The following is a 25,844-nucleotide window of genomic DNA, read 5'->3' on the forward strand; positions in this document are numbered from 1 at the left end:
GAATAACTAGCACAGAGCCACTTCAACAGATGGTATTTTTCTTTTCTTTCCTTTCCTTTCCTTTCATTTCCTTTTCTTTTTTCTCTTTTCTTTCTTTTCTTTTCTTTTCTTTTTTTTCTTTTCTTTCTTTCTTTCTTTCTTTCTTTCTTTCTTTCTTTCTTTTCTTTTCTTTTCTTTTCTTTTCTTTTTTTAACATATAATGTATTATTTGTTTCAGGGGTACTAGGTCTGTGATTCATCAGTCTTACACCATACACAGCGCTCATCATAGCACATCCCCTCCCCAATGTCCATCACCCAGCCACCCCATCCCTCCCACGCCCCTCCACTCCAGCAACCCTCTGTTTCCTGAAATTAAGAGTCTCTTATGGTGTGTTTCACTCTCTGGTTTTGTCTTGTTTCGCTTTTTCCTCTCTTCCCCTATGATCCTCTGCCTTGTTTCTCAAATTCCACGTATCAGTGAGATCGTATGATAATTGTCTTTCTCTGATTGACTTATGTCACTTAGCATAATACCCTCTAGTTCCATCCACATCATTGCAAATGGCAAGATTTCATTTTTTGATGGCTGCATAATATTCTGTTATATATATATCCATTATATATCACATCTTCTTTATCCAGTCACAACAGATGGTATTTCCGCTGAAATTAATAGAATGTCAGAAACAGAAGATAGGACTCTTCCATTCACTCCTATTCTAGGACAAAATACCTCAACCTTAGCTATTGCCCTGAACTTTATGGTTTCTTACTATCCAGTGTCCTCGCATGTTTATCCAAAGTTCGAATGTTACCATTCTTCTCTATCATTAATATTATACTGATAACAGTAGAATACTCAATCCTTTATGTGCTTAGTTTTTTAAACTCTGACATGCTGATCATGGTGGTGGCCAAAAGTCACTGTCAGGCATAAATCCTCTCTCTATGTTCCACACTTCAATGGGAAATCTGAGTTATGAAGTACACAAAGGCACAGGGAAGTCACCATAGATTAATTATCTGATTCTACTCTGTTTCCATCCCCCAGGCCAAACTTCCCCCAAGAAACCCTTCATAAGAAAAACATTTTCATAGTTAAGAATGAATTAAGAAATTTATTTACTAAGAGAGATAAATAGCAGAATAGACTGGAGATAATGGTTTCTTTCTCTTCTTAAAGGATACTATGATCCCTCCCCCCTGTTTTGTGAGCATCTTCCTACTCTGAAGGCTAGGCAAGACTAGGGAAAACTAAAGGAAAAGAAATATTTAGTACAGAGGGCTCTCTCAGTCAAGGTCACATAAACTGAAGATGTTCTTAAGGTTTATAGATGGGCAAGCTGAACAGAGTAGAGAGGAGGTCAGGATTGGACAGAAGTCCGGGCTGGGTTTAAAAAGTACATACACACCTCTTATCCCCAGTGTCATATCTTTTTAGGTGTCTCAAGCACAGGGATAGAGATTTAAGGAGGATTTAGAAATTTAGGGTTCTTTTTCCTGACTTTACCATCAATAATCACAATTGTTTAACTTTAAAACTGTGCTAAAACTATGACTACCTTTTTTTTAAGATTAATTAATTAATTTACTTATTTATTAGAGAGAGAGAGAGAGAGAGAGAGCATAAGTAGGGGAAGCAGCAGGCAGAGGGAGGAGCAGACTACCTGCTGAGCAAGGAGTCGGATGTAGGGCTTGATTCCCGGACTCTGGGATCATGAACTGAGCCAAAGGCAGATGCTTAACTGACTGAACCACCCAGGCGTCCCCAAACTGTGACTATCTTAGTTTTTGGTAGTTCTTACCCCATGGATTCATTTTAACTTTTGTGAGAAATGGAGTCATTTTTGCCTACCTATCCAATCTTGTATTTGCCTTATTACATTATGCAATTGACCTTATGATAACTATGTATTTACAATGATTGGATAGAAATCACTACAACGATTTAAGTATCTCAGCGTGACAAAGCTTCATCATATAAGCTGGTCTTTGTGCATGATTTGAGTCACTGTGGAATATCGCTTGAGGAACAGGTAGCTTCCTGTTAACATAAGCCTGTTTTTTTTTTTTAAGGTAAATTTCCTGGTCTCAGAAGTCTTTTGAATTAGTCATCTGGACACTCATTTTCCCTTGCAATGAAACCTTCTATGACACGTATTTCAATAGTCCCCACATTCTGAGTCTATATGTCTTCTTCAAGCTCCTTCATTTTTGCTATAAGCATCCACATCATTGCAATCATCCAATTGGTATTGTGAACATGTTGTCTTGCCATTGCATTAAAAACAATTCCAATTGAAAAGATCAATTTCCTGAAGAGTTACTGCATGTTAAGATGGTATCCAAAGAAAATGAGTACGTCAGATCCCTTTCAGTATTAAGACATTCTTTAGAAACAGACACAGAATTCGAAAAATAGAAAATAGAAAACGAAAGCAAATATAAACTTTCCACCCAGACAAGGAAAGGTGATCTTGGATTATTTACAGAAAAATCTTGGGTGTACTTATGAACATGAATACAGATGTGAAAGGCATCAGGAGACCCGTGCTGTAAGAGGGCTCTTGTTAAACAGACATAGAGCCATCTTGGCCTCTTAGTTCTTAGTTCTTAGCTCAATGAAAACATGAATATATTGGTTCTTTGTTCAAGCCAAAACAGAACAAGCCAAAACGTTAAGAAACCACCCCAGAGAGTCTTCCAGATCTATTTGTTCCACAGGTCATTTAGAGATATAACTGGGTCTTGGATATTTGGGCAAAAGCAATGTCATCTGTCCTTGCTGTTTATTTACTCATGGGCATATTGTCTACACTCACAGCCTATGCAGGTCCTCTGCAAAGGCATTTAGCCACCCTGTGCCGTATTTCCTTCATTTTTATGCCATAGATGATAGGGTTGAGTACTGAGGGTAAAAGAAGGTGGAGATTGGCAAGGAGAACATAAGCATGAGATGGGATATTGTGACCTATGCGGTGGGTGAGAGATGAAAAGAGTGCAGGCACATAAGTGACAAGAATGACAAAGAGGTGGGCTGAACAGGTGTTGAGGGCTTTGCAGGTCGCTTCTTGAGAGTTGAGGCGTACCACAGCCTGCAGGATGAGTCCATAAGAGAAGCCAATGAGCAGCAAATCAAGTCCCACCACGAGCAGAATCACAAAGAGCCCATAGATACGGTTAGGTATGGCATGGCCACAGGCCATTGTCACCACAGCCATGTGGTCACAGTAGGTATGAGGAATGACCACGTGGCAGAATGTCAACCTTTGAAGTAGAAGAGGCATGGGCAGAATAAGAATCACACCCTTGGCTAGAGCCACCAATCCCAGGCGTCCAACTAAAGAATGACTCAGAATTGTATTGTAGCGTAATGGCTCACACACAGCCATGCAGCGGTCAAAGGCCATTGCAACAAGTAGGGCTGATCGTACCACAGGTGCTCCATGGATGAAAAACATCTGGATGAAACAGGCCTTGGCAGTTATGTCCCTATCATTGAACCAGAAGGGACAGAGGAGCTTGGGCAACAGAGCCAGAGCAGATATGAGGTCAGCCACCAACAGCAAGGCCAGGAACAGGTACATTGGGCTGTGAAGTGTGGGCTCTGTGGCCACCAGAAAGAGGATAGCACCGTTGCCAACAAGGATAGCCAAAAACATAGAAGAGAAAGGGAGAGATAACCACAAGTGCTGTGACTCTAAGCCTGGTATGCCCGTCAAAGTGAAGGTCAAGAAGCTGGAATGGTTGAAGATTAGCATGGTAGAAACCGTTGGTGGTTGTTAAAGCAAGTTTAGACACCTGTCAATGAGATGTGCGGTGGTTTGTTTATACCAGTTTGACTTTTAATGACTTGCTGAGATGGGGCTCAGAGAAAGATGAAAAAATACCTTTGGGGTCATGGAGTCTGCAATCTGGCTTCAAGTCTATCTGTAAGCAACTCTGTTGTTTTCACACTCTTTTCTTTGTGAGCTGAGGTTTGGGATTCTTTTCTGTATAGAGGATGTTGTAGTGGGCCTTTACTCTTACCTGTCCAGTTCAGCTGCTCTATACTTCAAAAAAATTTTCTGGAGTCCTAAGTAAGAATAGAAGAAAATATTTTTATCCTTGATTAAAAGATGGAAAAATCTGATACAAGATCCATGATCTTCTCACTGGGAAGCTTCCCAGTTAGAGGAGAAATAGCCTACTCATCCCTTGTTGCAGAAGAGCTGAGCTGTTGGGGGAAATTTCCTTTGAGTTTCTTTGCTTTTACGTGTTGTCCCTCTTTCAGGGATCCACACACTCTGGTCATGAAGCTTTTTCTCCTTTTGGGGTCCTCTGCTTTTCAGACAATATATGAAAGATATATTGTTCAAATAAGGACACCATCCATGGCTGCTTCCCACTAGCATTCAAGTATTTATGCACTCAATGAACAGTCCTTTGAAGTTTTTGCATGAGTTGTGCATCTTTCTTTCATTTACAACTGGCCCTGATTCACATATAGATTGAATTGCCTTTCATCATGAGGCATTTACTTCAAATTAGAGCCCACTGGCTCTTTTATTCTTCAGTTCCCATCATGAATTAACAGAATTTCTCTTTCTTTCCAAAGATCTATAGACACTCTAAGCAGTAAAGCAAGAACCCCTTCCACAAATACCTGCCTGCATTGTATCTATTTTTTTCGTCTCCCACATGTTGTCCATTTCAGCTATTTTTTAGGTTATGTATATCTAATTTGTGCCTATAACCTCTACTCAGTCTCACATTTTAGAGAACTTAACATTATACATATGTAACTTAATATTACATAACATATGTAAAATGATATTTAGAAAGTCCCTTGAGCTGTTGTAGTCATGAAGATGATTAGTGATACATAATGCATATATTTGCATTATGATGGGTAATTGTGTTAAACTTAGGCAGCTAAAAGAAAGCTAATCTTTTTAATAGAGTGCAGGGAGGAAACCAGGACCAATAACACAGAGAGAAGAATTTTGCCCAAATGAAGTTAACACTGTCACTAACATTTTGTAGAATATATTAGTGAATAATTCTCCTTGGAAAGTAGTCTTACAGGGTGCACTTTTTTTAAAAGGGGGGAGGGGCAGAGGGAGAGGGAGAGAGAGAATCTTAAGCAGCCCCATGTGGGGCTCTGTGTTCAGTGTGGAGTCTGCTTGAGATTCTCTCTCCCTCTCCCTTGCCCCTCCTCCCACCCTGTCTCTCTCTAAATAAATAAATAAATAAATAAAATCTTTAAAAAGCCTGCTTATACTAAATATTTTGTGTATGATTCAAAAAGTATAGGCTTACCTCATTCTAGTTCTCATCCTAAAATTTGAGCTCATTCATTATTAACTATTACTCTTGTTTTTATACAATCCTTGAGTAAAGATTTCCTTTGCTTTTCATATTGAAATCTGACCTTAACTGACCATAAACCTGTTCCTGAAATTATACTACTCTCTTGGCCAATTGACTTTCCCTTTTTCAATGAGACTCTGAACTATTCTCATCGGCATCACCACCATTCTAGCCCATACATATTTTGTTTTCACTTGGGCCACTAAAATAATCTCCTCCCTGGTCTTTCTGCTTCTTTTGTCTGCATAATGCTTGTTGCCCGTGGACTGGCCTTATTATCTTTAAAAACATAAATAACATGATATGATTATCCTCAATAGTTCCCTATTATAGAAGGAATAAAATCAAAGAACTTTGCCATGATGGACAAGGCACTCCAAAGCACTCCAATCATGAATACTCATGATACTTGTGATATGCAAAGGGTCCTTCAGCCTCAGCTCACCCCTTCAGCTCCAAGCTTCTACCACTCTCTCCCCTGGCTCACTTCACTCTTGACCATTTTGCTCTTCTTAAAGAAGCACGCTAATTTTGTTCCTGACTTAGGGTGTTTCCTCTTGTCCTTCCATCTCCGCACATGCCCTCATATCACCCATTCCCTACCTTTATGTGTGTCTGTGATGATATAATTGCTTCTCAAACTTCAAACTTCTATTTAAAACCACATATTATCTCCTGAAACAACCATTTTTTTTTTCTTCCTGATATCTTCATACTTCATAGTCGAAAGAATGGCTCAAGGGGCGCCTGGGTGGCACAGCGGTTAAGCGTCTGCCTTCGGCTCAGGGCGTGATCCCGGCGTTATGGGATCGCCCCACATCGGGCTCCTCTGCTGTGAGCCTGCCTTCTTCCTCTCCCACTCCCCTTGTGTTCCCCCTCTCACTGGCTGTCTCTATCTCTGTCAAATAAATAAATAAAATCTTTAAAAAAAAAAAAAAGAAAGAATGGCTCAAAGTTCTGGCTGCATATTAGAAACATCTGAGGGGTTTAAAATTTGCCAATTATTTAGAAAGCCTAAGTATATTTAAGTAACAGTGAGAAATTCAGTGTGATCTTGATGTCAAGTGCATGGAATTCTGGGGACAGTGTCAGGAGTGGACCCGTGACTAACAGTTCACCTTTTGCCTAAAATGCTTTCCACATTCATTTCTTCTTTTCTTGACAAACTCGTATCCTCACTTCTCTGCTCTTGCCCACTTTGTGGCTCTGTCCATATATCTGTGTTCTATTGCATAGCACTTCAGCTAAATTTCCTTTCTTTAAGCAATTCCTCTCTGATTAAACTTGCATTTATTAAGTACTTGCTATGAACCAGGTTTTGTAAATCAACCCTATTTTGCCATATCTGACAGTGTTTCTGCATCATTTCAAAACCATGTGATTCTTGAATCTTTACTCCCTCACCCCTCTACATCCTCTGTAAACTTGTTCGATTTTCAGAAGTGGGGCACTATTTTTAGGTATCTGGGGTAGAGGTGGCTGGGTGGATAGCAAGTTGATGCCAGTTAAATAGAATTAGAGGGGGCTGCAGATAGAAGGCAATTAGGCATTTCAATCCAATTGAAAGAAAAGGTAGGGGTAGTTTTAATGATTAAAATCAGAACTTACCTAGAAATGTTCTACTATATTCTTCTTACCCCTCTTCTCTTCTGATAACCAGAGACTTGTTATTCTAAGTCACAACCTGAATCTGCCTTTTTCATGTTTCATGGCGCACTATTTTTCCTTTTTATGCTGAGCTGATTTTAGCTCCTGGAAAGGGGCTCCCTGCCCACCCCAGCTCTCCTCTTCAAATTATTCCCGGGACACAACATATAAGCTTTCTTGTTGCAGTGGACCAAAACTCTCATACTATGTAAGGGAAATTTTGAACTCTAGTATTTCATCACCCAAGAACTCTGGGCATAGCTACAACTCTCCAGAAGCCAAGTAAAAAGGAAAGGTAATAGAAGTAGCTCATTAGGGGATCCCACTGGGCCTGGTACTCAAGAAACAACAACACCTGAAGAGTGGTTCTCAGAGGAAAAGGGACAATTTTGACCATTTCCAGTTTTCACATAATGATGGTGTTACGTGACTTCTCTCTGTTTGCTGGATGCCTATAGATACCAACTTTAACCCTTTTCTTAGGGACTTCTGAATAAAGTCATGTCTCAAATAGGTAATAGTTTATAATCCTCATGCAAAACAATACTGCTTTTGAGGAAACTCAGGTACCTCTGTGCCATTATAAGAGGAGAACAAAGTGCTGATTTAGCAAATGGCAATTTCCTATCAAAAGAGAATAGAGTTTTTTGGATGGACACTAACTTTGGAAGACACAAAGACAGTGATTTTGTATCCAAATGCCTCTGTAATGAATTTCTCTGTACAACCGCCGTTGAAAAAAATACAGCAGTTGTGCTCAACCTTTCAAAGGGCTTTTAAAAATACAGCTTGGGGATGTCTGGGTGGCTCAGTCAGTTAAGTGTCTGCCTCCAGCTCAGATCATGATCTCAGGGTCCTGGGATGGAGCCCCATGTCAGGCTGCCTGCTCAGTGGGAGTCAGCTTGTCCCTCTACCCCTCCCCCTGCTCACGTGCTCTCTCTTTCTCAAATAAATAAAATCTTAAAAAACAAAACCACACACGCAGATTGCTGAGTGTCATCCCCTGTATTTCTGTTCAGTAGGTCTGGGGTGGGACCCAGTAATTTGTGTGTCTGACAGGTCCCCAGGTGACGTTGATACTACTGTTCTGAGGACCCCACCTTGAGAAGCACTGGATTAATGCATGGTCAGTTGTGTTCCAGGAACTGCACATGCAGAGCATTTATAAATTTTATCTGATAACACATTCATGGTTAGTTGCAGCTGATCACAGATTCAGAGCAAGCTCTCAAGATTCACATTTTAAATATGTAAATCTTCATATTTCTTCAGTTATGTTTCTTCCCATTTCTATCAAAGTAGGAACAGCTTTTGGGAATGCCTTTACATTAAAAAGCTAAAGGTTCCTTACAAAATTGATTTTGTAATTAAACTATTTTTCTCTTTGATGAAGATACTAAGTAATAATGTTTTTCATTTTGAGATGATGAAGGCATGGTTGTAATTCTTGTTGGAAATCTTGAAGATGTGGAGAAGATGTTGCTCTTTTTGTATTAATGTGTGCTTTACTCTAGGGTAATGGTTCTATCCGTCTCCAACTGAACATTTCCTTAAACAATTCTTAGCTTTGAATTTACATGCATCTCCTCTTAACAGATTTAAAATCTGTATAATCTCCCAATTGTAATACAAAGGATAAAAAATAATTTGTGATAGATGTAACAATTGCATATATGTGATACATACAAATATGTGATAAGTATATGTATAATACACACGTATGTATAATACATATATGTAATAAAGACAAATGTCTTTTAATATGCAATATTCAGGCATGACAAGAAATAGAAATCTAGTGAAGTTAGAAGTTAGTCTCTGTGACTAGGACAGTTGTGTGGGGGAGAAAAATAATTTTCCCTTCACCACACTGAGTTCTTGGCTGAGCCACCCCTGAAATAAAAAGATTCACAGGAGAAAAACAGAAGTTTGATAACATGTATATCTCCTGTATACATGGGAGAGACTGAGGAAACTGAGTAATTCTCTGAAGTGGCCCAAACCACCCACTGTCTTAAATATCATCTCTAGCTAAAGACAAAAGAGGTTGTTGGTGGGTGGGGGGAGGAGAGGAGAAGCAGTTATGGGAGGTTATTATGGAAAGCACAGTAAACAAGAACAAGGTTGTGTGTGTGTGTGTGTGTGTGTGTGTGTGTGTGTGTGTGTAAGTAAACTCTGCTCCCAACATGGGGCTCAAACTCATGACCTTGAGATCAAGAGTCACAAGATCTATTGACTGAGCCAACCAGGCTCCCCAAGGAGGGTAAGGCTTTTAATGCAGATTTAAACCATTGTCTTCTCCACTGATAAAAATGTCCAGTGATGTAGGCTCCTCCTTCTCTTCCTGGAACAGAGAGGGGGAGACCCCAAAACAAATGGAGATTTCCCTTATAAGTGTAAATGTCCCCTATAAAAGGGTAACTTCTGTTCAATTTTTAGAGCTTTTCTTCCATCTGCTGTTTCTTAAAAATAACCAAGCTAAAATAATTCCTAGGACAAAGAGGCATATTTTGAAGTGACAAATTCTGTTTCCTCTTCAGTTGCAAATACAGATGGATTGAGGTCAGTGGTGAAAGGAACTCAAATACAACATGGTTTTTTGCCATCAATGACTTCACAGTTCTTGGCGAAGTCCTAAATAAATTAAGGTAGAACCAATTTTTAATTACTTCTCAGGGAAATTTAAATTTTGTGCTTGTGTAGTTGGGCGTGGCTCTTTGTGTGCTTGGATTCTGAGAAGAGCCCCAGCTGGCCTCTAACTCCTTAGCCTGAGCTCTAGCATGAAAGCACTTGGAGTGTTCGTGATTTCACATCAATTCCGTTTGAATCCTGAAACCAAGCTAATACAACTTGTCTCACGTATGGAGCCATCCAGCTGTGACCAGTTTAGAATCTGCCTAACTGAAGAAGAAATGAAACAAAATCCCTGTTGCTATAAACTGTATTAATTTCCTGCTGCTACTGTAAGAAGTGATCACACACGAGTCGGCTGAAGACAACACAAATCTGTTCCTTTATAGTTCTGGTGGTCAGGAGTCCAGAAGGATTTTGGTGGGTGAAAATCAAGAGGTCATCAGAGCTATGTTCCTTTTGGAGGGTCTAGGAAAGAATCTGTTTCCCTGATTTCTCCAGATACTAGAGGGCACTGTCATTTCTTGGCTTTTAGCCTTCTTCCTCCATCTTCAAAGCCAGCAAGAGTAGGTCCTTCTCACCCTGCAATCTCTCTGGTTCTCTCTCCCTTTGGCTTTTCTTTCACTTATAAAGACCCTTTTGATTACATTGAGCCCACTTGGATAATCCAGAATAATCTCCTCATCTCAAGGTCGGCAGTTGACCAACCTGAATTCCACACATAACTTTAATTTCCCTTTGCCATGTAACCTAAAATATTCCAGGGATTAGGACTTGGACATTTTTGAAGGGTGTGGAGGCATTATTCTGCCTACTGCATAAACCATGAAGTTCTGGGTTGCTTTGTTATGCCGCATTATCATGACAAAAGACATCTAAAGCTAATATACTTTAGTATATTACAAATATTATATTATTTTAAATTACAAATATTATAAATTATAAATATTATTATAAAAATACTTATGTTTAGGATTTAAATTTTGGCCTAGATAATAATCAAGAGATTTCTTATAGTTCCTTACTGTGTAGAACGTCACCATCTCTGCCTTCTGTCCATTAAATGCCAGAAGGGCACAGTCCTCATTCTCTTTGAGACTCAATTAATGACATAAATTTAGCATATATTATTCTCACACACTTTGTTTCTTTCATAATTATGAATGAGCTATTAAAATGTATTGCTTGACTTTATACATGTGTTTAAACACAGAAGTCTTACTGTATAACATTTTCATGCAGTATTTTGCATAATCTAGCTCCAGATTTTATCTGTAAAATAACATTCCATCCTTTTAATATAATGCAACTTTTCAAAAATTTTCATGTGAATGTTTTAACTTTTGCTATCACAGATAAAGAACATCCTTTTTATGTCTCCTTTTACAAGAGGTTTTCTGCATTAGTGTCCTAATCGACCTGCAATAATATGCCTTTTGTGATAATAAATGAGTTACAGGTATGCTGAGCTATTGATCTTCTCAGTCTTCATGGCAGCTGGGAGTGGGTAGGGGTGGGAGTGGGGTGGGAGTGGGCTTAGAAATAGGGGGGTTTAGGGCTGGAGTTGGGGGTAGGAATGGAACATTATTATGGAGGCTGAGCTGCCTCCAATTTGAGAAACTTCATTTCTTTATACCATAATGCTGTAATTTTTCTTTTCTTGAAGTTCCATGGTATTACAATGTTAGAAATATCCTACAGTATAATATATACAAGGAAACAGAGTTGCTTTACTCAAGTGTATGCGTACTTTCACCTTTACTACACACTGTTAAATTTCTCTCCAAAATACTTCTGTCACCTTACACATTCATCCACAATATTTGAGTGTGTTCATTTCCCTATATTCTTACTAGCACTTGGTGTGGCCTAATTTTTTTAATCTGATGCATATGAAATGGCATCTAATTATTATTTACAATTGCATTTTCCTTCTAAATTTATTAACCACATGAACTTTCTGTGTATTTTTCCTATCTTCTTAAATGGTTATTAGTCTCTTTAAAAATTGATTTAGATTTATTTTTATTTTATGTTTGTAAATATATTATCACTTATATCTGTTCCAATAGTTTTCTCATCTATTGAATGTTGTTATTCCATATCATGCTAACATAAATCATGAAAAAGTGAACTGTATCAATTGCTTTGTAAGAGCCAAGGCAGACTGCCCCCAAGGTGTGCCATTTCAGCATGCAGATTATGCTGATCTGAAAACAGTGAAAGCTTGGAAAATTCAAGAAGAAACTTTAACCACTCCCTACAATTGCCTAAAATAATTGGGTAGAGGACCTGCTTCAGGGAGAGATATCACCATAATTAAACTTGATTTCTCCTGTTAACCTGTCTCATGTCAATTTGATTCTTAGTCCAGCTAGAAAAATCCTGAAAGGCAAAGGAATTTCTCCCCCACCCAGTGTCATTTCTGATATGCACATTTTTGTCTTACTTTTCTTAATTGTCCAGGATCATCAAGACATAAGCCTGTAATATTTCAAGAATTTAACCCATCTAGAATGTTTCGTGTCTTTGGATCATGAAATGATCATATTCATTATGATTTAAAATACATTTTTTAATTAAAGAGATTATTTTTTTATTTGAGAGAAAGAGATAAAACATGAGGGGGAAGGAGGGGCAGAGGGAGAAGCAGACTCCCCATTGAGCAGGAAGCCCTATGTGGGGCCAGATCCCAGGACCCTGAGATCATGATCTGAGCTGAAGGAAGATGCTTAACCAACTGAGCCTCCCAGGGGCCCCTGTTTTAAAATATATTAATAGCCAACTCCAACTACTGATGAGTACATCCTATCCTTTCTGATTATTAATGGCATATATGTCAAATAAATGTGTGGGTCTATTTCTGGGCTTTTCATTATTTTACAAATATTATTTAATAATACTTTATATCCAGTAGAGCAAATCTCCTCACCTTGCTATTGCAAACTTGGCTATTATTAAGTTTTTATTTTTTAATATAAACGTTACTGTTTGATAAGTTCTACAGAATTCCTTTTGGAGTTTTAACTGGGCTTACATCTAATTTACAGATCCATTCGAGGAAATTAGACATCTTTAGGGTGTTAAGTCTTTCATCCAAGATCATGGCATGATGTTCTCTTTAATCACATATAAATAAAATGTAAACATATAGCAATAAATATAAACTTCACTAATAAACTCTCACATTGTTCCCTACTGTTTAAAATTTTTCCATCTCTTTATGTTGACCTTGTATATGTCAATCTTGTTGAACTCTCACTAGTCTACAAATTCTCTGTAGATTCTCTTACTTTCAACACAAATACTAATATTCACACTTCTATTCCTTTTATTTTTTTAAGATTTTATTTATTTATTTGAGAGAGAGCACACGTAGGGGAGAGGGGCTGAGGGAGACACAGAGAGAGAAGCAGAGTTTCTGCTGAGCAGGAAGCCTGCCATAGGGCTCTATCCCGGGACCCTGGGATCATAACCTGAGCCAAAGGCAGATGCTTAGCTGACTGAACCACACAGGTGCCCCTCTTATTCCTTTTATTATTAGTTTCCTTTCTGATTGCATGGCTGGGACCTCCAGTACATTGTTCAGTATGGAAGGAGTAGGAATGCTAGTGGATTTCTTTGTAGTTTTTCTTTAGAAGCATTTATAAATGCTTCCAAATTTTCACGATTTATTACACACCTCTAATTGCTTGACTTGCCAATACCTGACACCACTTGCTTCCCATTATATTTTCTTGAAAAGTGTATAGTTGGTCTAAGATTTTATACTTATTTTCATTGGCTTTTTGTAGTAACACCATGTAATACTTTCACATTTGCCATATGTGATTTATGTCTGTTTTCCATTTCTAATATTTATTTTATTTGTCCCTTTTCTTTTCCCAAACACCCTAAAGTCCTGAAAGACATACATCAATAATACAATGAAATAAGAAAACACATTAGTTTCTATATCAGTCAAGGTTCAATCGGAAAAACATAACTGAAAACAAAAACAAACAGAAAAACATAGTGATATTATAAATATAGATATAGATGCAAATACAGATATAGTTCTCTTCAGGAGAATGGCTTATACAGTACTCGTGCGGGCCCAGGAAGTCTGAAACCCATGAGGCAGATGGTCCAGAAGAAAGGGTCGCAGCAGGCTAGAGCCACCCCAGGCATGGACTGAGTCTGTGTTCCACAGTGCAATTCTCTCTTTCCCCTAGGAAGACCTAGGCCCCGTTTAAGGCCTTCCAAGTGATTAAGAAAGGCCCACTCAGGTTAATTCCCCTAATTTAGAGTCAACTGATTGGGGTGTGTTGGTACATCTATGAAATCCCTTTAGGTAGCACCTACATGAGTGTTTGAATCACGAGAGGTGCATGTGTGACACACCATGACTGCTGCTTGCCTTCCATCCTCTTACCCTCACTAGAGACTATGTCTAGTGGCCCACCGCATATGGAACATGCCAGAATGGAAATTCTGCAGGGGTGTAGGTTAGCCTGCTCAAGTTGACCCACCACAGCACTATCACAGCCTCCACAGAATGCACCACCTGGGACTTTCCCAAGAACGTGCTGACTTGTTCGGGAGAATGAACAAAGGCATTATTTATTTCTTCCTCATTTTATTTTTATTTTTTCCTTTCACCTACAAGAGTGTGATGAATTGAAGGCTCTCTGGAGGCACTTTTAGCTGTAGACAAATAAGATGTTTCAGGGGGTGTTTCTGTAAAAGGAAAGCTGCTGCAAGCCTGCTCTGCTCTGGGTTTTTAAAGTGACTTATTTAAAGATGTTTGTGGCAGCTACACTATCTGATAGAACACATCAGGAGTGCAGACCACACTGGGGGAAAAAAAACCCAACTGAAATTTGAGACAAAATTTTAATATTCTTTTTCTTAGAGCAGTGGTTCTTAAAAAGGGATCTCCTAGCCAGTTGCATCAGCATTAATTGGGAAGCCATCTACTCCAAATTAATTGAATCAGATATTCTGTGGGTGTGGACTAGCAACTTGTGTTTTAATAAGAGCTACAGGTAATTTTGAAGCACACAGAAGTTCAAATACTGCTGGCTTAGAGAGTCTCAGGAGCTAGGATCAACTGTACGCAGCTGACCAGAATTTAGTTCTGGTCCAGTTGCAGGGACTGCTCACGGTGAGGACAGATCTTCAATATGTTGTGATTAGAGGAGAAAATGACCAGAGGAGTATTTGAAAAGGTGATGAGAAGACCAAGTCCTACAGTTAATTGTGGACAGAAACCATAATTTTACAAAGACAATATTTGGAAGTTTCCCTGCATAATTTGGGGTCCTAGATGATAGCTGGGGCTGGTTTTCTGGGAAGACGAGTTTAAGATACTTGTTCATGATAAGAAAGAGGTTTGTGATGCACGATGGAGTAAAGTATATGAGTGGTGAGGCTCTGCCAAATACACTTGATCTTAGCCAAAAGGCCGAGAAGCGATTGAGGCTATGCCAAATAAATTCTCTGCATATGGAAGTTTTGGCCAAGAGTGAATTAGACCCAGAAGAAAACTGGGTTATGGATTTAATGCAAAGAAATTCTCTAACAACACAATTTACTGAGATAAACACAATGAATATACATTCTTAGCAAAGGACACCAGGAGATATAAGCTTGATAATGTTTAATGTATAAGTCTTCTCAATATAATTATTTCTTATGGTAAAGAGCTGCTTTTGGCAATTCACATCTTCTATCAGTGAGTGCAATTTTCTATTGAGTTCCATCAGCAGCTTGCTACATCTTGCATGGATAATATAAAAAAAAAATGACAAGACATCTCACAAAGCCAGTCATCCTGCAGCTGTGTAACAATGGCCAGTCCGGGGACATATACAGTAATAGCGGAGTCCCAGGAAGGAGTAAACATAGCAGAAGAGGTCAGGGATAATCACTGAGGGCAAGAGGAAGGAGAGCATGTCCCAGAATCCTTGGGGAATGGGGCTACATTGGAAACAGAGAGGGATTCAGATCAGATACCCACAGTCCCTATAGCCTCAGTGCCTCTAAAATGTTAGGTGCCCTTAGATAAACAGTGCCAGCACTAAGATGTGGAGGATCAAAACAAAAACAAAATTTTTAAAAGTGCTCCAAGAGAGTAGACTGCAAATACCTTTTTTCCTGCCTCTAACAAAAGCCTCTGTCCTCACTTCTACATTCTCATCTGGTCAACCAGAAGAAAAAAAGCTTAGCTGCTCAATTTCCTAGGGAACACAGAAGCTCCCTAGATGGCTCCAGGCATAAATCCAGTGCAACCCACTGAAATCTCTGGGGGTCCTTTAAGATATGTTTCATCATTATAACAACCTCTCAGCTCAACATTCAGATAGTTGAGGGTGGGAGACTAGTTATGCCCTTTCAGTCTTCTGAGGATACTTCCAAACTGCTGTGCCTTCTCATTTCTGCTGTGCTGGAGTCATGTGAGTTTGGGCTAGGGAAGAGTCTGGAAAAGATATTTCTTAGTCCTCAAGAGAAGTCTATCTGTGCAATCGGTGGTGGGAAGTTTACTTCAAAGCAGGAAGGGTATTTAGAGGCCAGGAAAGGGGGTGTTGCTGAATACCATCCCTGTGTGGTCTGTATTAGAGTTTTAGTAATAGGCTTCCTACAATAAAGGTTTTAGTTGCCATTAGGCCAAATAGAAAGAGGAATGGAGTGGAGAGCTGCCAGCAAAGGAAGTAGCAAGTGATATGTTAGCCAGAACAGGGAAATGGGAGGCATTGCAAAGAAAGTTGAAGACACTTACGATGATATTCCTGAAATTACTAACAAGAAATACTTATCCACTAAGCATTTCAGAGAAATGTCTGTACCTAGTGAAATAGACAGACACTGTATCAACACCAAGAACTTGGGCAGGGGAATCAGCGGGACCTTAATGATTGCCTTAAACATGTTCATGGTCTAGGGTTCTAAAATGATGGCTTTGAGCTTTTTCAGCCACCTTTACCTGTGCTCTTGTGCAGACACAGTGACAACCTTTGGTCTGTGGTGCAGTTTCAGGCATGGAAAGTCTTCTCTCTCCCCAGTCTTCTCCCTGAATTGTGATGTTGGAAATTTTATCTTACTGAAGGCATTGGCTTTAATGTCACAATAAGAATTGGATCAGAGATTGAGTCAGAGGGACAAGTTCACACTGGAGTATGAGTAAGAATGGTCATACATATTTATCAACATAAACTACTTTATAAGGAGATGCTGTGAGACTAAAAGACTCATTCCTGTGAGTTGGATGGGGGTGGTGATGAACGTGGGTGAGTTGCTAAGAGTACAGGGCCCTGCGAAGGGGTTGGTGTGTGTAAAATTGGGATCCCTTAGAAAGAAACCACAAGAACTGCAAGTTATGTTCACTTACATCCAGCCACTTAGGAGCCAATCTAATCAAGTGATACGTGGTAATCTGTGCTCCATCCAGCTTCTACAAGAAGAAAACCGTAAAGCATAGAGTCTGAGACCTAACACACAGAAAGCAACCGCACTGAAGAATCGTCAAGTTAAGCCTCCCGGCTATGGGTGAGTGAGTTTGTGAGCCAACTGAAAACCGTAGGAAAGTCTGGCAAAAAGGAAGTGGTTGGGTGGTGCTGTGAGCGGGGCTTTGTTGCTTGTGCATCGGACTTCTGCTCCATTATTTATGTTGAGCCACTCAGCTGAGCAGAGCTCCACATTCGCTCATCAAGCAAATCTGTGTCATAGGAAACAGAGCTGGGTGTATCCAGGTTAGACAAGAGCAGCCAGGGGAAGCTGTGTTCCAGTCTCCTAATGATTGCCATGTGACCTCAGAGGGCATACAGAAAAAATTACAAAGAATATTAATTTTATCAGCAAGCTTGATCTACAACTGGACAGTTCTCTTTACATAACTGTTCATGCTGAGACTAGAATCCAGATGACCTAGGAAACTGTGTGAGGATTCTGTATTGGAGATGAGATCGCCCTTGTCTTAAAATAAAGGCAATGATAATAGTAAATGACATTTATTGACACCTTCTATGGGCCACAAACTGTACTGGGTACTTTTAAAGTTTTTCAACAACCTTACAAACTATTATTATTATCAAAAAACAGGTTGAAAAAATACATGATCTTAGAGGAAAATTGATTTGTCCAAGGCAGCACTGGGAGTAAGAGGTAAATATGAGGATTTGTTCCCAGTTTCATGGATTCCAATGTCTAACAGCTTTTTTATATTTATTTGTTTATTTATTTATTTAACCACCACATCTTTCTGCTTTAAGAACTCAAAGGTCCTATGCTTCCAAAATATCCTATGTCTTCAGAGAATACATCAAAGCAAGCATGATATCTGATTGTACTCCTGTCTGAATATTAGATGGAGATCTAAGGAGCTCAAATCACATCAATAATAGTCATATTTTTAGACAAGCTAAAACTTTCACTTTGAAATGTTTTTCCTTAGGGAAGACAAGACCCTTTGTCAAATTGATCAGAAATTTATGTCTTTGCTAATTCTGCCCTCCTAGGCATAAGCTCACAGAGCCCTGTGACCAACGAGAATCTTTGTATGCACCTGCTGGTAAAGCTACATTTATCTCTCCTCTGTGGAAGTTATGTGATTTATTGGTCCTGAGCTGTAATTAGCATACCATTTGTCACCAACCTCCTCTGTTAGTCCTTATTTCTGAGAAAATAGTTGATTTTGTTTACCAACATGTTTGGTCTATCTGGTAATTTTCTTTTCTTTTCTTTCTTTTTTTCTTTTCTTTTTTTTTTTCTTTTTTTTTTTTTTTTTTTTTTTTTTTTTTTTTTTTCTTTTTTTTTTTTTTTGTCTCTTAAACCCACCTAAATGGTAATGAAAGCTCTTCTGTGCAGAAGATGGAGAAACTTCCCTGATTTTTTCTCCAGTGACTATGCACACACGGTATCTGGTCCATTAAAAAATAGGATCATTTACTTCTTTTTTTTTAAGATTTTTATTTATTTATTTGACAGAGAGATAGAGACAGCCAGCAAGAGAGGGAACACAAGCGGGAGGAGTGGGAGAGGGAGAAGCAGGCTCCCAGTGGAGTAGGGATCCTGACGCTGGGCTCGATCTCAGGACCCTGGGATCATGATCTGAGCCAAAGGCAGACGTTTAATGACTGAGCCACCCAGGTGCCCCTAGGAGAGTTTACTTCTATTCACATCTGACACATACACAACAGGAGTGAGAAAGAGCTATAGGGACGCTTGGGTGGCTCAGTCCATTGAGTGTCTGCCTTCGGCTCAGGTCATGATCTCAGGGTCTTGGGATTGAGCCCCATGTTGGGCTCCCTGCTCAGTGGCGACCCTGCTTCTCCCTCTCCCTCTGCCCCTCTTCCCTGCTCATATTTTCTCTCTTTCTCTCTCTCTGAAAAATAAATAAAATATTTAAAAAAAAAATGAAAGAGAGAGTTGTAACAAGGACTCAATTTCCCTTTGATAGCTGTCTTCTAACTCCTTAAATTTCCTAGAATCAGTGGCTTCTTTGGTACTGATTATTCTAGTATTCGTTACCCAGTTTCTAGAATAAGGATCATTAAAGAGGAAGTTCACATTAAATATTTGTGGTTGAACTCATAGAACAAATTTCTGGGCAGTAAAGTTCTTATTCCTGTTTTGAAAACTTCTAGTTAAAGTGATTTCTCAGCTTTTATCTTAATGACTAGATTTTTGTTTCTATCTTGTTACCATCATGGTTTTACATGTTCTGGATACTTCCTTTGAGCTTAAGTACTTCCCACTGTAGGCTGTGTCCTCTTAGGGAGAGGAGGTATGGGAAAGGTGAAAGGAAGTGTAGTATAAGATTTTTCTTCAACAGAAGATGAAACATCACCATCCAGGCATGAGTGAAAGTAGTTACAAATCACTTCTTGACATTGTGGAAGAGTGAAATTGAGGATTTGGCTACATCCTTCATTTGAAATCACCAAGAATCACGGTTACAATGTGAATGAAAGATTAACCCAAGAGTGGACTGTAAAAGGTTGGAAGTTTCTCTTTTAGAAATAGGATGAAGTCCAACAAGGGTTAACTTGAGCATCTTGGGAAGGGGAAATCAGAACATCTTAGGAATCAGAAATATAAGTTGATCAGGAATATGTGAAAATTTCTCTTGGTTAGTGGAAGGAGTGGAAACAACTATGATAATAATAAGATCAGAAATAATTTCGAAGCACTGGGTCCCAAACCAGAATCCATTCTAGGTTGAAAAACAAGAACAGTATCCAATTCCATCCAGTGATGGCACTTTGCACTCTGGACTGACAGTCCCACCATCTCTTTTCCCATACTTCAGAAAAGAGTGTGTATGTGTGTGTGTGTGTGTGTGTGTGTGTGTGTTATATTCCTGGGAAGAATGGATGAAGTTCATACCTTTCTTTATACCTTAGCTAGAAGACAATTCTGATTTCTTTAAATGCCTGTTTGAATCTTTTTTTCACATTCATTTATTTTATTTAACAAGTATTATGTATCAAGTACTATTCAAAACTCTGTACAAATATTAACCAATACAATTCTCTTAACAACTCTAGGGGACATTACTTTTTTTATCCCCATTTATAGATGATAACACTTGCCTAACATTATATAGCTAGGAAGTGTCATTCAAGGCTCATTCATAACTCTGTTCTGTGTTGTCTCTTTAGGTAATGTGATACTGTGTGGGGGTTTCTGACCAGAGAAGATGCCCAGAGCTTTTGTCCAGCCCATGGAGTCTCCTAATCACACTAACCTGGACCCTTCTGTTTTCTTCCTCCTGGGCATTCCAGGTCTGGAACAATTTCACTTGTGGCTCTCACTCCCAGTGTGCTGCCTGGGCACAGCCACAGTTGTGGGCAACATCACCATTCTGGTCGTTGTTGCCACTGAACCAGCCTTACACAAGCCTGTGTACTTGTTCCTGTGTATGCTCTCAACCATTGACTTGGCTGCCTCCTTCTCCACAGTTCCCAAGCTTCTGGCCATCCTCTGGTGTGGAGCCGGACACATCTCTGCCACTGCCTGCCTGGCACAGATGTTCTTTATTCATGCCTTCTGCATGATGGAGTCTACTGTGCTTCTGGCCATGGCCTTTGATCGCTATGTGGCCATCTGTCACCCACTTCACTATGCCACTATCCTCACTGACACCATCATTTTCCGAATTGGAGTGGTAGCTATGGTGCGGGGCTCCATACTCATGCTCCCATGTCCCTTCCTCATTGGGCGTTTGAGATTCTGCCAAAGCCATGTGATCCCCCACACATACTGTGAGCACATGGCTGTTGTGAAGCTAGCATGTGGAGACACCAGGCCTAACCATGTTTATGGGCTGACAGCAGCACTGTTAGTTATTGGGGTTGACTTATTCTGGATTGGTCTTTCCTATGTCTTTATTGCACGAGCTGTCCTTCGTCTTTCATCCCACGAAGCTCGGTCCAAGGCCCTGGGGACCTGTGGTTCTCATGTCTGTGTCATCCTTATCTCTTATACACCAGCCCTCTTCTCCTTTTTTACCCATCGCTTTGGCCACCATGTTCCACTCCACATTCACATTCTTTTGGCCAATGTTTATCTGCTCTTCCCACCTGCTCTTAACCCTATGGTATATGGAGTTAAGACTAAAGAAATTCGGGAAAGGGTTGTCAGGGTGTTTCAAAGGGGGCAGGGAACTGGAATCAAGGTATCTGAATGATCCAGAGGTATAGAAGGGACTTGGTCCAAAAAAGATTTTCAAGGTTAAACAATCTTCAGTATTTGAGATTGGGAAGAGGTTTTAGTCTTTCAACGATGTCCTCCACAGTATCTCTTAGACAATTTCTAAGAATAATAAAGAAAAAAAATCACAGAGGAGGTCAAATTAGTTCAGCATCCTTAACTTCCATCCCAGGGAAGTATAACCTAGGGAGGTTCTCCCAACCTAGGTCAGAAGAGCCTCTGCCTAGTCATAGGAACGTCCCTCACTTTCTGGTCCTCTCCTAATACAGTGGGCTTGGATTCCTAACCTCATACTTCACACTGTAGCTGCTGTGTTACCATCCGTAAGGATCAGGAGATAGGACATGCAGCCACAGTTAAAGAAAGTAGACCTGCTAAGTACTTACATGCTTTTGCATAAATATTATATTTTCTCCATTAGCACTTGAAACCAAAAGAGGAGAAGGAGTCACCAATACCCACAATATTAGCAAATGGGAGAGCTAGGGCTTGAAACCTAGAATCTTCTGGTACAGAACAACAAGACATCTATGGATGAGAGCATAGGCTAGGTCAGGAATAGCCCTTCATTTCTAAATGGGAATATTCATCCCACAGATATATTCTTGTCTCCACCCTCTAGGGGGCCAGTTTAATTCCAACTAATCTGGATATTATTCCCTGAAAAGCAATGTCCAAATATTCTTACACATTCTTACAAGGGCCTCCCAGAGGTCATTGACTTCTATCTCTAAACTTACAAAGGACAGTCACTTACATAAACCAATAGATGAGGAAGCCTTAGCCATTCATTCATCCATTTATTTAGAAGGTAAAGAGAGCCATCCCACAATGCCAGGTAGAGGAGACACAAAACCCCCTGCTGGGAATTCATAGACCCTCTCTCCCTTGAAGAGTATCAGTCCTAAGGGCTGAACACTAGGACCAGCTTTTTGAAGCTTCTCTTCCCAAGAATATGAATGTTTTGACTGTGATACTTCACATAGGTGGGGTAAATAGTTTTGAAATATTACAATTCAATAAAATATGCTGAATGTTGTCCATTTTTCAAAGGAAAGAAAATCATTATGTTGTTCTATACGAGGATTGTCAGTGCAGGGGTGGTATTGACCTAATTAATTTTTCATTCTAATCTTCAAATTGAGATATTCTTAACAGATTATAAAGAATTTTAGACAATTCTAAACACCATAGTTCATCAGCTGACTTCCAATTTTATGCTTCAGATTTATAATCTCGCCAGCATACAAACCCTACATCCCAACTCTAGGACACTTCTGTACTCTGTATTTTAAGTTCCTATCCTCAGACTGTGGAGCAGCCTTGAAGAAAGTACACAGGCATGCAGACTGCAAACACCGTTTGCTCACAATTTTGGATATTAAGTAGTAACCTACTGCTACGTTGCTATGCCTTTACCTGCTGCATGTTTTGAAATAGTGTTTATCATTTTCGGTTTTCTTATGTATCCCATGCACCTCATGGTTGCCATAGTCCATTCATTCTTTGTCTGTAAAGAAAAATGACATGATTAGAAGTAAACTACCTCAAATTCTAATCTTCACATTAACTTTTGACATCTATATGCTTTGTTTCCTCCTTTATTACTGTACATATTTATTACTAATTCTTTTTTCTGATCAAGCAAGCTTCACAAAAAATGCTCTAGGGAGCTCAGACCATAACTCACTTCTTCTAGTTCTTATTTCTACAAGCGTTCAAATTTATTGGTACATTGACCCAATAGCAAAATTTCCCTTGACCTTTTTTAAGGAAGTTTCTGGAAAATATTTTTGGATCTAATTACTTGTACTTTCTTGGCCCCTATTCCTTCCTACATTATAATCTGACTTCAACCACAAGTTAAAGTTTCCAGTGAAGCATCTGTCACCAAAGCCACCGGTAATCTTTTCCAACAGGACTTCCTTACAGCACTTCGTATTATTGACCATATCTACTTCTCCGGAATGTCTCTGCTGTGACATTTGTGATACCACACAATCCTAGCTTTTCTCCTCCTTCTTCTTCCTCTTCTTCTTCTTCTTCTTTTTTTTAAAGATTTTATTTATTTATTTGACAGAGAGAGAGATCACCAGTCAGAGAGGGAACACAAGCAGGGGGAGTGGGAGAGGAAGAAGCAGGCTCCCAGCCGAGGAGCCCGATGTGGGGCTCGATCCCAGAACGCCAGGATCACACCCTGAGCCGAAGGCAGATGCTTAACGACTGTGCCACCCAGGCACCCCGAATCCTAGCTTTTCTTCTATGTCAATAATGTTTTCCTCCTTGTTCCCAAAGAAATTATATTAGGTCAAAAAGGAAGCTTCAGTGAGGTCCATAAGGAAGAAATAATTTTAAAAATTCAAAACTGAGCACAATAAGGCTAGATATTAAAAAATAAAAGTCACTATCTTTAGCTATTCAGCAACTATACATTTAAAAGTCATTGACATATCCATTTCTTCAATAAAATTAGTATAGATGTTCTAAAGATAAACTTGTTCTTGGCACGACAGAATGGAACTTTTATTTGTTTTAAATAAATAATAGAGTGTCATATATGATTCATGAACAATTATATTTATTGTAGTATTTTTATTAAATAAAAAAGCCCTGGATATCAAATGAGAGAAAAAATACTTAAATAAATTCTATTAATCTGTTTAATAAATATTTTACAGTCTTAAAAACCTTCTTTTGGAAGATCGTTTAATATGCTAGTTATACACTCTTAATTATTAAAACAGCCATATAGGGGCGCTTGGGTGGCGCAGTCGTTAAGTGGCTGCCTTAGGCTCAGGGCATGATCCCAGCATTCTGGGATCAAGCCTCCACATCAGGCTTCTCCACTAGGAGCCTGCTTCTTCCTCTCCCACTCCCCCGCTTGTGTTCCCTCTCTCGCTGGCTGTCTCTCTCTGTCAAATAAATAAATAAAATCTTTTAAAAAAAAACAGCTATATATGTGAAATAATGTAATATTCCTTTTCTATTAAAGCAATACCTGGGCATATATCCATGTTAATAAAGTTAAAAGTATATACTGGTAAATGTTATTTCAATGGAGAGACAAATATATTTTAAAAGAGTAATTTAATGAATAGTGCGAGGAAATCATTCACATAAATCACATAATATCCAACTTGGTTCCCTTGGGTTTTTTGCGAAACTTCATAGGGAAAGGAGCCAAACCTCCGAGGTAGTGAAATCATTAGGTTCTGTTAAAATATCTCCTTTCTGATCTATATCCAGGTATCTATCTACATGCACACACACACATACACACATTCACATTATATACATTTATATGGACACATGCATTCACACATATATACAGATACAGGTTAAGATATTTGTCAATCACCATTTGGGCCCCCTGGAGTTTAGCTTGATTCCCATACCAGCAGTATATCTCTGATGCTTTGAAATGTTCCCTTGGGATATTTGGGGTATATAACATTTATTTTCCTTCAGGCTCAGGTCAGCAGTCTTCATAACAAGAAGTTAAAAACTTGCCCAGAGACTGTGATGTTTAGACAACCAAGTTCCTGGGAAATAGGACCAGATATATTTTATCTCCTTGTTTTTCCTTCCCAAAACTAAGGTATTTAAATAGAGCAATATAGGGGTCAGTGCAAGATACTTTCCATTTTAGACATAGAGGTAAAGAGGAAAAAGGATTTAAGGTTGGTACTAACTGCTTTTTTTCCAACCCACAGATGTAAATGTTTTATTCTGTTGACCTAGTTTCAAGTCAGAAAGCAATGCAAGACAATGATGCAGGGGCTGATAGAAATATTTATTCCCCACCTTTGGCATGAAAAATTCATTTAAGCGTTCACGATGCCCATGTATCTATAGAAACACTCTTTTAACGGTATAGGCATATGTGCTTTGGAGTGATGGAAACCAAGAATGCCCTGTCAGGGAATAACAGGAAATATATAAAGAACAATTCTAGGTTATGAGAGTCCATGTTCAAATTTCTTTTGCTGCCTACTTGCCTTCCCTTTTTTCCTTATGAGTGTCTGATTTTACTTGAGTTAGACTCTGGAAATTCTTACTTATACCAAAATATATTTTAGGCCAATATATATTACGTAGCTTTACTTGCCAGGACGAACCTATTGTCAGGTCATCAGAATTCAGAATGGTTTAGTGGGAGGAAGTAGTGTGAACCCTGATAGTTGGTTTTTCTTCTTTGTTATGCAAGTGCATGATTTAAATTTTGATTGCCAAGGCATCCGTTTCAGAGAGACACCCACTTCCAAGATGCTATCTCAGATAAACACATTACCAGCCACACACCTGATTGGATAAGCCCCACACCTCCTTTGTTTTACAGATCTTGGGTGATTCTGACAATTGACCTCTTGTGCCACTTGTTTTTTTCTCTTGCTGTGCTTTAAATTCCCATTCTTATGTTTTAAATTCACTGATAAAGAGTGAGCCTGAGATATCCTAGGCTCCACCCTCAACCCCAATAAAAACAGAACCCCAGATCCCCCCACACAGTCCCCGGGGCCTCACTTCTCTCTGTGGTTCCG

At 39.2% G+C, this 25,844-nt stretch overlaps 2 protein-coding genes and 1 long non-coding RNA gene across 3 annotated transcripts; 1 reads left to right on the forward strand and 2 right to left on the reverse strand.

Moving 5' to 3' along the window:
- Positions 1 to 2,807: 2,807 nt before the first annotated feature.
- LOC100474740 (putative olfactory receptor 52P1) lies at positions 2,808 to 3,743 on the reverse strand. Its single transcript, XM_002926090.1, has one exon. It carries the CDS (start codon positions 3,741 to 3,743, stop codon positions 2,808 to 2,810), a length of 936 nt encoding a protein of 311 aa, XP_002926136.1.
- Positions 3,744 to 4,182: 439 nt separating this feature from the next.
- Positions 4,183 to 25,844, reverse strand: LOC109490682. The gene is made up of 3 exons (XR_004627511.1): positions 25,828 to 25,844; positions 22,723 to 22,813; positions 4,183 to 4,302 (listed from the first exon to the last, which is right to left on the reverse strand). It is a non-coding gene; the product is annotated as an uncharacterized LOC109490682 (long non-coding RNA).
- LOC100468438 (putative olfactory receptor 52P1) lies at positions 20,291 to 21,280 on the forward strand. The gene has a single exon (XM_019806771.1). The coding sequence runs from the start codon at positions 20,291 to 20,293 to the stop codon at positions 21,278 to 21,280; it is 990 nt and encodes a 329-aa protein (XP_019662330.1).

Source organism: Ailuropoda melanoleuca, chromosome 8 (genome assembly GCF_002007445.2).
Source record: "Ailuropoda melanoleuca isolate Jingjing chromosome 8, ASM200744v2, whole genome shotgun sequence".
Taxonomy (NCBI): domain Eukaryota; kingdom Metazoa; phylum Chordata; class Mammalia; order Carnivora; family Ursidae; genus Ailuropoda; species Ailuropoda melanoleuca.